This window comes from Gouania willdenowi, chromosome 22, assembly GCF_900634775.1.
Source record: "Gouania willdenowi chromosome 22, fGouWil2.1, whole genome shotgun sequence".
Taxonomy (NCBI): Eukaryota; Metazoa; Chordata; class Actinopteri; order Blenniiformes; family Gobiesocidae; genus Gouania; species Gouania willdenowi.
The window spans coordinates 9,776,265-9,791,533 of record NC_041065.1 but is presented as its reverse complement, the minus strand read 5'-3'; the positions used below and the strand labels follow the sequence as shown (position 1 = coordinate 9,791,533).

At 37.4% G+C, this 15,269-nt stretch overlaps 1 protein-coding gene across 2 annotated transcripts in view; it reads right to left on the bottom strand.

Moving 5' to 3' along the window:
• Nucleotides 1-15,269, bottom strand: part of ahi1 (Abelson helper integration site 1) — a 33,497-nt gene that overhangs the window by 5,063 nt on the left and 13,165 nt on the right. For both annotated transcript variants that reach the window (XM_028438534.1, XM_028438535.1), the window contains exons 11-21: nt 14,461-14,593; nt 14,254-14,377; nt 11,729-11,958; nt 9,648-9,754; nt 9,427-9,545; nt 9,205-9,335; nt 7,436-7,576; nt 7,166-7,359; nt 7,037-7,079; nt 6,426-6,469; nt 3,206-3,320 (exon numbers count right to left, since the gene is read on the bottom strand). In XM_028438534.1, coding sequence (XP_028294335.1) covers nt 3,206-3,320; nt 6,426-6,469; nt 7,037-7,079; nt 7,166-7,359; nt 7,436-7,576; nt 9,205-9,335; nt 9,427-9,545; nt 9,648-9,754; nt 11,729-11,958; nt 14,254-14,377; nt 14,461-14,593 — 1,381 coding nt within the window. The remainder of the gene's footprint in view (nt 1-3,205; nt 3,321-6,425; nt 6,470-7,036; nt 7,080-7,165; nt 7,360-7,435; nt 7,577-9,204; nt 9,336-9,426; nt 9,546-9,647; nt 9,755-11,728; nt 11,959-14,253; nt 14,378-14,460; nt 14,594-15,269) is intronic.

The following is a 15,269-nucleotide window of genomic DNA, read 5'->3' as shown; positions in this document are numbered from 1 at the left end:
TGGAGCTACAGTATTGTCTGTATTATGTTAGCTTTCATATTCATTCCAACTTCTTGGATTACAATTTTTGAGGATATGTTTCAGGGGCCCCATGGGGTTTTGAAACCATTTTGTAATTCTCTGTCATATGTCTTTTTTTGTACATTTTTAAGGAGTTTTGTGTATTTTTCTGTCATTTTGTGTAACTTTGTTGGCATTGTGTGTCTCTTTGGAGTCATTTTATAAATGTGTTGTTCTTAAAAATAAAATAAAATCATTCTTTTGTGTGTTTTACAAGTCATTTTAGTCACTTTGAAATCTTTCCATGTTTTTTTTTTGTCATTTTGTGCATTGTTCATTCCAACTCCTTGAATTACAATTTTGTGTGATTTTGTTTTCATTGCGTGTCTCTTTGGAGTCATTTTGTAAGTATGTTATTTTGTGTGTATTGTGAGTCATTTTGTGTATCTTAGAAATCTTTTCGGGCCTATGTTACAAATCTAGATGACCTCTTATTGAGCTAACTTCCAGGATTTAACCAGTGTGTGCTGGACTACGAGGCTCGCTAACGTCTTACGGAGCTAAATCACCATGGTAACTCAGGCTGAACGACCAGCCTAATCGGGAGCAGGTTTTGCTCTGGCTAGGATCTGAGCGAGTACTAAAGTCCCGCCTCCTGACCAATCAGATCTCTTAGAAAGTGAGCTGTCCAATAAATGGTGATGTGTGAACACGTCACTGTGTGGATCTGATTTGACAGCTGACTGGAGAGAGATTTTTTAGAAATGAATGCAGTCCTTTCATTTACCGATGACATCCTTTAGGAAAGATATAGACTTATATCTGATGGACTGATCTATAGTCAGCTGATCAAGCCTGTCTCTCCATATGCACAGACGGGTGAAGTCATTAATTAATTAGTTCATTCATTCATACGCTAAAGTGAGGCTGACCGCATCAGCAGGAACATACTACAGTTAAACAATGTGCTCTCATCCCAGTGTGTGTAATAAATAGGTCTACTTAAATATAAAAACGTGTGTGCTGCAATAAAGTTTATGGATTAATATGATGATTAATATCACGCTTTTACGCATTAACAGTGTCAGCAGCTTCCTGCCTGAGTTCTCTCATTCCTGCCTTTTCTGTAAGCAACGTCTAACCTGGTCGGGACCAAGTGATGAAGTGGATCAGATCTGAGCAAGTATAAAAGCGCCGCCTCCTGCTGTGCGCTGCACTAACACTGTTGCTCTTCGCTGTAATCATGGATTTATATTCATGATGTTAAAGACGATTAGCTGTTCCTCCATTGTAAAAACACTCCCTCTGCCAGTCTTCTCCATTGTAGTGATTGGTCAGACGCTGCAATCTCCACCCCTTTTATGTGAACACGCACGTACTGAGCATATCTGTCAAGTATCACGTTTTGGCCGGGAAACTCCCATATTTTACCCCTCTTTCCCACCATCGTCCCGTATTATTATTGTCCCGTAAATATCCCGTATTTTAATGTAATAATAATTCAAAGATTCCTTACTGAACTGAATGGCGTCACTAGCCTCGCGAGAACTGCCTCCTGAAATGGCCTGAGTGGCAGTTCTCACGAGATTAGTGCCGACAGCGGCAACAAACCCGGAAACAACTCAGAACAGAGATGATGAATGAAGACTTTCCGGCGAAAAAAACTAAGAACTGCTATAAATACTTTGTAAAATGTGACAGAGAATTTATCTTCATAAAGAGCAGCAGGATGGGACACAATTACACATTCTGTTAGATTAATAACTGAGATTTTAACGTCTACTACAGCTGAAGGAACGACGTAAGTCACCATGAAAAATCAGCCAATCACAAGCTCCACAAATATAAACTGCTTTATAAAGTGTTAAAGAATGTAAAGTCTGTAATAAATGTGTCTAATAAGTCATTAGTGAATACCAGAGAACCACATGAGTGAGCATGAAAAATTATAAGAAAATATGTAATAAAATAAAATGTTAATGTATAACTTAAAGACAAGCAATGTGAAATTAATAAATATGCAATGTGTTGACCTGTATATAAACTGTAAATATATTAAATAAACACATGTGCTTCATATACACATGTTTTTATTTAGGCCGTTTTATAATTTAGGAATTATGGCTGGGCGATATATCGAGATTCAAGATGTATCGAGTTTTCTCTTTTGGCGATATAGAAAACTATAATATTTCATATATCAATATATATATATATATTTATATATATTTATTATATTATTTATTTTCAATATATATATATATATATATACATATATATAATAGCTTATTATGTATCAAAATACTAGTTTTAGGAGTCGCTGCTTTTACTTCTCAGAACAACATGTAAAGCTCAGTTAAATGGATTAATGAGTGTCACATATTGATCAGCTGTTTGTTAATAAATGTTCCTGTGTAGCATTTTGCATCAGCAAATTTAACCCAGAATTGTCTTTCTGGTCAGACTTTATTTAATAAAATTATCTAGATTTATATCGTATATCACTATTTTGAGAAAATATATTGAGATATGAGTTTTGGTCCTTATTACCCAGCCCTAGTAGGAATGTTCACAGCATTTCAATGTTAATAAAGGTCGATCTACCAGATTCTAATCACATAATTGTATTTAGTAAGTGGTTGATAAGTAGTTATTTTAGATTTCTTCTACACCTATCTTAAAATATAAGTGATAATGGAGCTTGGTTGGGCGGGTGGGACGGCCCAGAAAATGTCCCTTATTTTCAAATCCAAAACTTGACAGGTATGGTACCGAGGCTGAAACCACTTGGCTTAAATTAGTGTGTTGTTATTGACCGTCGTAGGACAGCTTCTCTCTGACATGGAATGTTTGGTTAGTTGAAACCCGCTAATGAAGATTAATCCAGGATATAATTATCTAGATTGGTAGCATAGGCCCTTCATGTTATATTGTTATTTTGTGTAGCTCTGTTAATATTTTGTGCATTGGCTTTCATTTTCATTCCAACATCTTGAATTACAATTTCTTGAGGATTTGTTTTTGTGGGCCACACAAATTTACACCGAGGGCCCCATGTGGCCCCCTGGGCCGCCAGTTGCCCACATCTGCTGTAGGCCAATGGTCTTCACTGTGCAGCAGTAATCAAGGGAAACATTCAACTTCAAGTGTCACGTAGCCCCACAGAGGCCAGCGACTGGACAAGAGCAAATAACTGGAGACTCACGGTGTTGACCTGTCAGAACTGCCTGAGGGATAAACTGCTCCGTCAGGGAACCGGAGAGCTGCAGCTTGGAGAACAATGATGGAAGAGATGGAGGCGGTAACGAGGAATCCAACCCCTGATTTTAAAGAACACAGCATTTTAAAATGACACGTACTCATAAACTAATCAATAGTTATTGCATGATTTCAAATCAAAATCCATCTCCCACTATACAGGTGCAAGTTTGATGCACCTTGAAATTGAATGGACACCACGTTTTGGTTTCCAGACCCTTTAAGACATTGGTGTCAAACTCATTTTTGCTCAGGGGCCAAATCCAGTGCAGTTTGAGCTCCAGTGGGCCACAGATTAGTTAGAAAAAGAGTGAAATTTTAACACTAATGTGCCCTAGTTTTCACTTCCACGTATAACTGTTACATACAGTTTGAATGGCGCTGACAATATCCAAGCAATAAGTGACAGATATTACTACAGTCCCTGCAAGATCAACACTTTTTGGGATCATTTTTTTTTACAATTTAGAAGAATTTTGTGGGAAAATGCTGGAATTCAGAAAAATTTAGTTATTTCCACAATTTACAATAAAATAGGACTGCAGTCATGTGATATAGATCAGTATATCTCAAAGTTTTTTGACTCAAGTACCCCCTTTCTCTTATTTCTGAGTCCATGTACCCCCTTTTTGTCCAACTACAACATTTTGCTCAGAAAACTGGAAAAAAACAACTATAGAGCATAATGATGGAATGAATGAGTGATAACACACATTCTAAATATTCTCATTTTGTAAATAAGTGGAAAGAAACAGTATTTAGTGCAGTGGTTCCCAATCTTTTTTGGATCGTGACCCCATTTTGATATCCAGAATTTCTGGTGATTCTGGTGACATTTTTTTTACTAGAATTAGTTTTTGATCATGTTTGAGATCAGATATTTTATTTTTACTGCATTTTAGTTTCACTAGATTTATATTTCAAAAATTTAAGGTGACTCCATTTAAATTCCAGGTAACTCCACACGGTGTCCCGACCCCAAGGTTGAAAAACACTGATTTAGTGGCTCCTGAATAGTTTTATCATCTCATGCCTGGTGTGGGACCAAGACTGACACTTTATTTGTTAATGTTTCACTCTCTTTCTCTCTCAAGTACCCCCTGCAGTGCCATTGCGTACCCCCATTTGAGAAACAATGATATAGACAACATTGTGTTATTTTAATACATTTGTGTATTTGGTGGGACAAAGATAGCTACAGCTTAAATATTTGTTAATTAATGCAATAATTCATGTTTTCTCTTCCATTTTTACTGGATTTGGCCCACGGGCGTTGAGTTTGACACATGCTTTAAGAAATAAAATGCCAACATCTAGAGCTTTTTTCTTTTTCCTCCCATGTACGCTATACTTACACCCTTAGGATTTCTTGAGAATATTATAGTGTTGTAATATTGGACTGTGAGAGATCCAGGAAACCATTAAACTATTACAAAGCAATAAATCGCCCAATCCAGATCTAATAACTTGGGCATTATGAGACACTAAGGTTTACTTTGAAATTATATTATTAGAGTGATGTTGGTTTCATATCCTGATAAATAACTGACCTTTTACTAAGGTAAAATACAAAAGGTACATATAAGTTACTTATAAATTAAGGCAGTAGGTTATAATTTGTAATCTACCGCTTTAATTTGTAAGGGGATTCTTTAGTCAGGCTACATTATTATGTATGAAATAAATACATTTTAAACTCATTAACTATTTATTGATGCAATCATTTCCTTTTCTTTTTTAACCTTGTCTGCACATGCTGTCGAAGATCAACGTGTCATGTAGTTTTCGCAACAGCTATGCATGTTTTATTATTGCAGTTTAAATAAATACATTTATTTTATTGCATAATTGTGACCTTCACCCGCCCTCCCTAAGGATGAGAAACACTTTATTAAAGGGAGAGTATAAAAAGAGAGGGCAGTGTTACACCTTAATAAGGGGGAAAGGAACAGGGAAGAGGGAGTCAGGGTAGGACAATGGAAAGGGTAAGGAAGAAGAATAACTTTCTTTCTTTTTTATTCTTTTACACCTGACACATTACAGTGTTTCCTCAGCTCATCATTGTTTGCTTCTGGTAGGTACCACATGAGTTTGGGAGTGTGTAATTTATTCATTGTTATAACAACATCACTGCTCACAAACACATTTTTATCACCACTTGTTAGATACTGACAGACCTCAAGATGAAATCTAAACAACTTTAAAGAGTTACTAAACCCCAAACTAAAAAAAAATACATGTATTTGGCTATCAAGTAGTGTTGTTTGTTGTAAAAATGTAGGAGTGACTGCCCTCTATGGGTTGAAACCCAGCTATTACAATCAAGTGATGCTATTGGCTGGTGAATGGTGGTTTATGATGTTTTAGTGGCTTCTTACATATGTTTTGGCCCCGCCCCTTCTATAAAAACTAGCACACGTGTGAGTATATTGTGAGTAGAGAGCTATAGTGAGTATTAAGTTGATAGTTAGCATAGATTGTTCTTATGAGATTTTATAGTACAGACTGAGTATGTCCTAAGTGGTCCAAGGCATTTTTGTTCATTTCCAGCCTAGACCCACGTCAGCCAAATCCTCTGGGTTTAATTCATCTTTAAAATAATTAGTAACATTTCAGGTCAAATCTAAGATTGCTCCTGCACTGATTAAAATACATTATTAACTTTTTAAAGACATTTCCTTTCACTTTGTCACAAACTACTGTAGAAAATTGATTTCTACGTCCAATAGTAGTAAAAGGTCAGTTGGCTAAATTTGAAAGTGGACCCTTTGGAATAACCAGAATCTCTGCAAGAACGTCACAAACAACCATATGTTTTTGTGTTTTTAACCAAACAAAACATGTAAACATCCACAGTGAATGAGAAATACTAGGCAACAATGTAATCAGACACAAGGCAAGGCCTTTTAGTTATGATAAGTGTTGGAGTTCCCTGTATTTAAGTGATCTGCCATAACCATCTAATTTAATTGTGATCATAATAATGATGAATAATATGAAATCTGTGCATCTGCATTCCACACTCTAGGATTAGGATAAGCATGTAATATGGATGATTGGCTTCTGTGGGACGTGGGTATGTTTTCTTACTTGCAAAGTAAAATCATAGTTAATATTTGGCGCTGTTGACCTGTTTAAGGAACACAAAGGTGTAATGTAATACTTACTGTGCCAGTATCCAATGTAAAGCCCGTCCCAGTGTGAGATTTATCTGCAAAACACATTTTTCATTTTTAAAATGTAAAGTAAATACTGCAGGAACACCAATGGAATCTTATGGTTAGTAGAAAAATTGAATGCCCTCCCATCAGTGCACATTCAATAACCAAATAAACAAGAAGACATAGTCATCAACATCCCCTGCCAGATTGGTTGTCATTATAACTCACAACCTTTTCCTAAATGTCCTAAATCTAAGAACTTAGATGTATACATAAGAAAATACTATCACATCAGAATATAACATTACTAACTATGTTAAACAGTTTCTAAGAAAAACTGTCCCCTTTGAAGACACCTCGAACAAAGTAAACAAACAAAAAAAGGGCAATAACTCCGGAAAAAATAATTGTGCGCTTCTCATTTTCGAACTCCATCAAGGTATTGATATCCTGAAGCCACACACCAAATTTGGTTATTGTATCTTAAACAGTTTCTGAGAAAAGCTGTCCCCTTTAACTCAGATGGACAGATGGATGGAGCTCTAACCTACAGTATATCCCCCTTCACACTTTGTGGTGGGGGACAGTAAAATAATCACACACAGCCATCACAGTACCTGGTTCATGAAGGAATCCCAAGGCTGAAGGGTGACGTGGTTCCTAAAATAAATAAATAAAGAAGTTGAGCTTTACAATGACTTTGATGTGACGATGAATCCAAAGTGATGAATGAGGCGAGCATTTACAAGAACTGAATTCAGTTGTTCCTTAACACTCTGCATTCTCATAGCAAGTCTGGTTGCCTGGGCAAACTGATCCATGGCTGAGGGAGCAGGTGTGTCCGGCGTCCCCAGGGTGTCGGGGGTGGTTCTCACAGTTTTGTTGTCAGCAGAGGCAGACCTGCTAGCTGTTCTTAAACTCTGCATCTCCAGCTGGGAAACTGAAGGGTGGAAATAAAGCCATCACCACATTGACACGCCGTGCTACGTGCAGACTGAGGTCTGAGGCACACAAACCTTTGCGGTCGTACAGGTAGACGTGAATGGGCTGGCTCTGACCAAAGGCACAGAAAGCCACCATGTTCTCATAGGGGTGAAATGCGACACCGTGGAGCGCAGTGGGATAACACAGCTCAGAGTACACGGCCACTTGATCACCTGAAAATCACAAGCAGTCACCGTGGAGAATTCAAGGTTTGGGTCAATTACATTTTTCAATTACAATTACGTCTTCAATTATCCATAGTCAATTACAAATTAGGATTACAGCGACCAACATTTTTTTCCAATTACAATTAAAATTACAATTATTATTTTTTCATAAAGGTAAATGTAAAAAGTAAATATTCTGAATCACTAAAGTTTAATTAAAATGAATCACAATTACTGAGTCTGAAATAAATAACGCCATAAAATGTAATGCTTTCTGTTAGCATCTCTAATGGTAATGGGTCAGTTTATAATTAGCTATAAAATACACAAAAAATTATCATCTACCATCCAATTTGTTTCACATGTCTTGGATCCCTTGTTAGGCTTCTTTATCCAGGAAAATATAGGTTATAATATATTTGGTATGAGCGTCTAAGCCTTTTTTCTGTCAGTATACCAGTCGATTTTGATTTTTTTTTTTTTTTTTAATGGTAAAACTATCCTCAAGTGACAAGTAAACTTGAAATGAAAAACATTTTAATAATTTACTACGTATGTGTAAGCCATAGAACTATAAGATGGTTCCCCAGGTTTGTGTTACATTAAATTGTAATTGACAGTTTTAATAGAATTTGCATGCCAATTACAATTAAAAAGTCAATTATCTGAACTCAATTACAATTCAATTACAGTTACAACAGCAACATATATTTCCAATAACAATTACGTCATAATTGTAAATAATCATCAATTAGGGCTGGGCGGTATACCGGTTCATACTGAATACCGGTATATATTTTCGTTATATTAATTTTTAATATACTGTCGTACCCGTGTATTTGATTACACAATTTTCAGAACGCTACGCTGCACCGCGTTTCCGATCGGACTCTTTTCAATGTAGCACTTCTAAATAGGAAGGTAAACAGGAGCGCTCTGGTGTTAGTTACAGTGTAAATCATACGTGTAAATGGATAAGAAAGACACAATTAAAAGCTCTGAAGCTGCATGTGAACATGTGCCTGCGTGCGCATGCCTCTGCTACAGGTGAACAACACTCACGGACACGGAGGCACGGCTAGCTTAGCATGTTGGCAATTCGGCAGTAGTACACAAAAAAAGAGAGCAAAGGATCGTAATTTGTAATTCCTATAATGCGGAAAGAAGTCCTGGTGGAGCTGCAAATAAAACGCTACGTTATTCACCATAAGAAACCACCACACCACTGGGTATGCAGCATTTAAAGCGAGAAATCAAGCTAATGTTAAAGCTAAGCTAGCGTGGCAAAGAGCCATTGGACTGCTGTTGCAAACTTGTATTACTACTAGTGTGGAATTATTCTACAATATTCACTCATTATGACAGTAAAATAGACCATCCTAAGTCAATCTACTGCAGTAATTCCTCTCTCAACCTGTAGAAAATGTTGTGAACACCTGAATATGCATGAAAAAAAAAAAAACTTAATATACCGTGAAACCAGTAGAATTTTGAAAAATACTGTGATATACATATTTTGTCATACCCCCCAGCTCTATTATGAATTACATGATTACATTTATAACTGACCTCAACCCTGGTGGAGATGACCATAAAAACACCTTATGTCCTCTCAACATTAACCACGATCCTACCTGTGTCAGTATTCCACACATACGCCATCCCGTCCTCACTACCAGAGAAGATGAAGTTCCCACACGGTGTGAAAGTGCTGTAGATCCTCTCTCTGTAGTTTGTAGCGCCTGTGTATTTCTTTACAACAAGACTGAAACAACAATAAAACCTGATGTAATCTTTTACTTTAATCTAATGTGTTTTACACATGTTCTATTGCTGAATTGCTGTGTTAAACTTACATCCTCAAATCCATCATCCTCAGAACACTGTCTTTAGCCTGGATGAGCAAGCACCGCCCATTCGGGTGGAGTTGCAGCATGTTGATAGGGATGCCACTGAGGTCCTTCTCATCAATCCTCTACAGAAGCACAAACGTGATCCATTCTTTGATTAAACGTGTCAAAATAGGTCCATCAGCCAAAACGGAGCTATAAAACAATCAAAGAATGAGAACCTGTACCTTCTCCATACACCAGAGACGACATGGCTGCTGCTTCCTGCTGTCATTTACAATCGTCTTCCACACAATGATCAGGCCTTCGTTGTCTGCTGAGAACATTCTGCTTCCTAATTATGGACAAACACATAGAAAGCAAATTCTTTTTATGTGATTTGGTGATATTTTGTGGAATAATTTGAGGAGAATTGCAGGATTTTAGAAGAATTAAAAGTTCTTCAATTTGAGATAAAAAATGACCGCCATCATGTGATATAAGCATGGGGGAAATGTTTGTCCTGCTAATGTTGAGGAGTTTCATTGAATGTGTGTATTATTTTGGAGATATCTAGTTGAAATATTTACAGCTGAATTAGTTGGTAATTTACACAATGTTTAATGGGTTCTCTGAATTCTTGTGCTTTCTGCTGCACGCCAAATTGAATGCTTTAAAGCACGTGTCAAACTCCAAATCCAGCCCTTTACAGCATCTATTATGGGAGAAAGTAAAAATGAGATATACTGTGTGTAAATTAACAAATAATTCAGTTGTTGATATCTCCGTCCCACAAAATACACACATTTAATGAACCTCCACAATATTGGCAGCGCTCAGTTTTCTTGTGCTTTTATTACATGTCAGGAGTCATTTTTTTAAATCACAAATTGTGCAAAGAACTATCAATTTGTATTTATTTTTTAGCCTCCAATTAATCACATATTCACACAAAATTCCTTTAAAATACTCGAAAATTAGTCACTGAATCAGAGAATTTTGAAGTTCGAATCCTTCAGAGACTGATACAGTACCTGACAGTCATTTATTGCTTGGATGTTGTGGGTCACTCTACTTTACATACTGTATAGATCATTTACACATAGAAATGCACACTAGTGCACAGTAATGTTGAAATTACTTTTTTACTGGAGATCAAACTGCTCCATATTTGGCCCCTGAGTAAAATGAGTTAGACACATGTGCATTAGACCATGAAAACTACAAATACACTTTTTCTATTAGTAAAAAAGTTCAATTAAAAAAAATAAATAAATATTGATGACTACTGCGGTTTAGCCTTCCATCAAACTAGTGTTCAAAGAGATGACTACTCCATGCACGCACCGCCGCGAGTGTGCAGCTTTTTATCTCCCTCACACACACTTTACTCACATTTTAGTTTCTCATTCAGTGGCTGTTAATATTGACTATTGTTTTATTTGAATTATTTAAGGTTAACTGGAGCCTTTTTGTCCATATCTTTTGTGTTTTGTGACATTTACTGCAGCTGATCTCTGCGTGTGTGTTTGCACCTGCTTGTAGTACTATTTTTCGGTGCTAAAACAATCACTGCAGACAGTTCCAGATTTGATAAATTGCATTGCGCCCACTGCATTAATTTATTTGCATGCCCTCCTCCCATTTTTTTGCGCCCGTATGAGCTCCGCCTACTTTACATATTCATCAGAGGGAAACGCGCTAAATAGATTGAGGGTGCATTCTGACGGGCTGAAGACGCGTAGTCCTAAATCCCTGGAGTTTGTACCATTAATCCATAATTCAGATTAGTTGAAGAAATGCAATTGTTTGGTGTGCTTGTTCATATTACACATTAAGTGATCTGCATGTGCAATAGATATCCTGAGGTACTATGTGATTAAGCAGGACATACACTGTGTTAATGGAGGTAAATAAATATGGCGGAATCTCATCTCATTGTGTGTGAGGCACAGATAAAGATTCTGTACAACACAAGTCAGCACCATAACAACTAATTCTGAGACGTTTTATTTCCCCGCCGCTCCTCCTGGGACACAGAATAGTGAAGTTTTTTGCATTTCAATGATGTAAAGGTCAGATACATTGCAAAATATCAGAGATGTATCAGATTTATGAGGACATATGAAAGTGAACTGGGTCAGATTTGAAAAAAAATAGCATTTGTGCTGTTCAAACTGTCTTTAACAGATCAGATACAGGTCACATATCAGCAAAAATAAATCACATTTCAGTCGCATTTGCCTACAGTCTGAATGCTGGTGCAAACAAACCAGTGAAAAAACAGTCTGCTGTGGCTTACATAATGAGACAAACAAAAAAAGTCTACCTTCGCAATCGAAACAAACATTGTTGACGAAACTGCCGTGACCCTCGAACCCTTGCAGTAGCTGTCCATTCACGTCGCCGACGTCCAGTCTCCAAACCCGCACCAGGCTGTCGTAGCCGCCCGTCACCACCAGGTTCTGGGCTGTGGGATGGTACTGAGCGCAGTACACGAAGCACGGATGAGGAAGAACCTTCTGGGCTGTACTCGTCAGCCTCTCCACGTTCCACTCTCTGAGGGAGAGTAGACTGAAACATTACTTTACACTGTTAAGTGCAGCCATTACAGAAGTTAAACCAAAATGGTTAATGTTACAACCCCCCTCTATAACATAAATCAAATGCTTAAGGGGCAGCAACACCGAAGAAAAATGGTAGGAGAGGCCAAAGGGCACCGCACAGTAACAGTATGAAGAATCATTTATCAATCAATTTTTATGTAATAACACAACTTTCCAAGTTATTCTATTAGCCTTTTTGTCAAATAAGTTACATTTGTATCATGTAACAACGACTTTCTTTTTTGACTCTTTGAAGACACATTAAAAGCAAAAGTTCTTAGATTTCACTAAAACATGATTAAATCGCTACAATGGAATTCATTGTTACTGTTGTTTTAGTCTAGACATGGGAGGGAGTTGAGGGAAGCTTGGTGACACAAAAAATACACTTTTTGGGCAGATTTAAAACACAATGCACCCTGTTGAAGCAGCTTTTTCAATATTAGATTGAATTACTATATTATATGCTAATAAAATACAAATACATTATTCATCTAATCAGTTGGTAGTACAATACCTGACAGTAGACCTTTTGTGTGTTTTGCATTTATTCCAACTAACCTGTCACCCCTCGACAGAATAAGAAGGAAAAGAAAATGGTTATGTGTTTATAAGTCTAAGACGTTGTGTATGTTTTGGTAGATGAAACAGATTCATCACTTAATGATGCAAACATGACAATAGCCAAACAATCACTGCAGCTTGTTGTCTGTTTCAACACTTAAAAAAAAAAAAAACATTGCTAATACTAATTATAGAGGTGCTAATTAACAGAAAATCATACTTTCATTCAGATAGAATTATTAGCAGATGTAGGAACAAGTCACTGCTTCTCAAGTCATGTCACTAAAGTCCTGAGTACATAAGGTACCACAACTGATATAAACGATGAATTACTTGAACAGAGAACATATTTGTCAAATAATAGTAATATAATCTGATAAAAATGCTTTTATAAACAATCAATCCACTTCTTCTGTAAACCAAACAAACAATAATCATACTGGGAAGTAGAACCAGGTGTAATTTTTCCAAATCAATTACTAATTATGGTATAATCTTTAAACCCAAAGGATATCACTCTTTGAATCATTTTCTCTGCTAATGCGCACATGTCTCAACCCAGCATGATGTTTTTGCAGCTGCCTCCTGATTGGCTGTCAGTTTGTTTAAAGGTAGACGTGTCAATCAAAGTGCCATCCCGTAGGGGTTTGACCAGACCTATTACTAATTAACTCATTCAGTGCCAGCCATTTTAGAGCATTTTGACCCACAGAATACTTGGTCCTATGACAATCTGAAATCGCAAACCAGATTCTGAAAGATTCGACTCTCTAATTTCATCAGAAAAAATTTTGTTTTTGTGTTTTTGAAAATAATTTTGTTTCTAGCTTGTTTCATTCTTCTGTAATTAGCAGTTGAATAGAGGCAAGTTTCACACAAATCGCCAGTTTGTGACAAAAAGCTGAGAAAAATGGCTTTTTCTGAAACAACCTATTAGTGACTTTGAAGCAATTATATTTTTGCTTTAGTGATACCTCAACATTGGTTTCCTTCTATAAAACTACAAAAACAACACTGAGACTGGGCTTTTTATGGCAACATTATTATTATTTTATCTATGTCAGAGCTGGATGGATTTCTTACTGTATTTTGGCATTCCTCCAAGTCTTTCCCCGTTACTTCCCACACACGCAACTTCCTCCTCATCCCGGACATGCCGAGTGTCAGCGCTTGCACCATTTTTTTTTTATCGTTTTATCTCACCATCGCGACACTCTCAATAGTCCACTTAGTTCCACACATGATCTGGTCCCTGTTGTGTGCTGCTGGGAACTTCAACATCAACTCTCGTAGCGCCATTTTCTGTCTCATAAACTCTTTTTCTCTCCTTCTGAGCTCTGCCCATCACGGGTGATCTCTCATCCAAAGGTGCGCTGCTGCCACCTACATGTCACCAGTTGGTCACTACATCATTGTACAAGTTAGATATTCACCGGAGAGCTTCGTCACACTGTCTCCTAGCAACCTCAGCTGAACAAGGCAAGGCAAGGCATTTCATACACAAGGCAACTCAATGTGCTTTATGTGATAAAACATTCAACAGCTTAAAATCAATAAGAACATTTAAAATAATCAGTAAAATCAAATCATCAAATTTCTGACTCGAGTCCAAGTCGTGTAACTTGAGTCCACACATCTGATTACTGGTATTCACATTACCTCTTCTTTAGATGCATGAACATACCTGACAGTTCCATCAGAGGAGGCAGATAAAAGGCTCCGATCATCGCTTGACCAGCAGAGATCATACACTATTTTAAAATGACCACTGAAGGCAGCCAGAACCTTTCCAGAGGGAATCTCATACACTGGAGAAAAATAGAGATCACTGTGTGAATAGCTTGGCTGCCATGACGACAGCAAAATAGTGAATGGGTTGAGAGTTGCTCACCTACAACAGGGAAAGCATCTCTGTCAGCACAAGCAGCCGCCAGCATGGTTCCAGCATGTGAGAAGAGAACAGTGAAACAACCCATCAGACCTCCTCGAAACGCCAGCACAGGTTTGTTAGGAATCCGACAGACCTGCGACAGAAAAAAAGCCACTTCAAAATGAACTTGATTATATGTAAATGTATGTTTGTGATGAGTCAAGAACATGGATAGTAGGAATGTAAGGATATATCCTAATTCAGCAACAATAGAGAGTTCTGGGTGTGTTTTAGTGCTGCATGTTTTGACGTTACGGTCTTGGTTCAGTCACACACTCGGCTGAACAAAAAGCAGCTGCTATGTCTGTATAATGGGCATAATTAGTGAGCATAATACTGGGTTACATTGTTTAGCATTCTTCTATTTTTGCCTCTGGGCTCAGCATTACTCTATTGAGTCAGCACTGTTCTTATGTGCCATGATCGTTGTGTGATGCCTGATAGAAGAAGTTTTGACGTTGACTGATAGAGTCTGCTGTGATATGTGCAACGATGGATGTAAATAAAAGTAGAAAATGTCTATTTGTACGGTTGCCGTACGGACAACCCCCGGTGCTATTGGTACGTTTACCGAAGTACAAGTACGCAGCGTCTTAGGGTTAGGGTTAGGTTATAACCCTATATTGCAACATTTAGAGTTAGGGTTAGGTTTATTCTTAGTCAGGTGATCTAAACTGGCCAATGAGGGGTGCTGCGTACAGATAGAATGTCGGAATATTGATACGGCAACCATACGGATAGCCACTGCCATAAAAGTAGTTGGCTGTGAA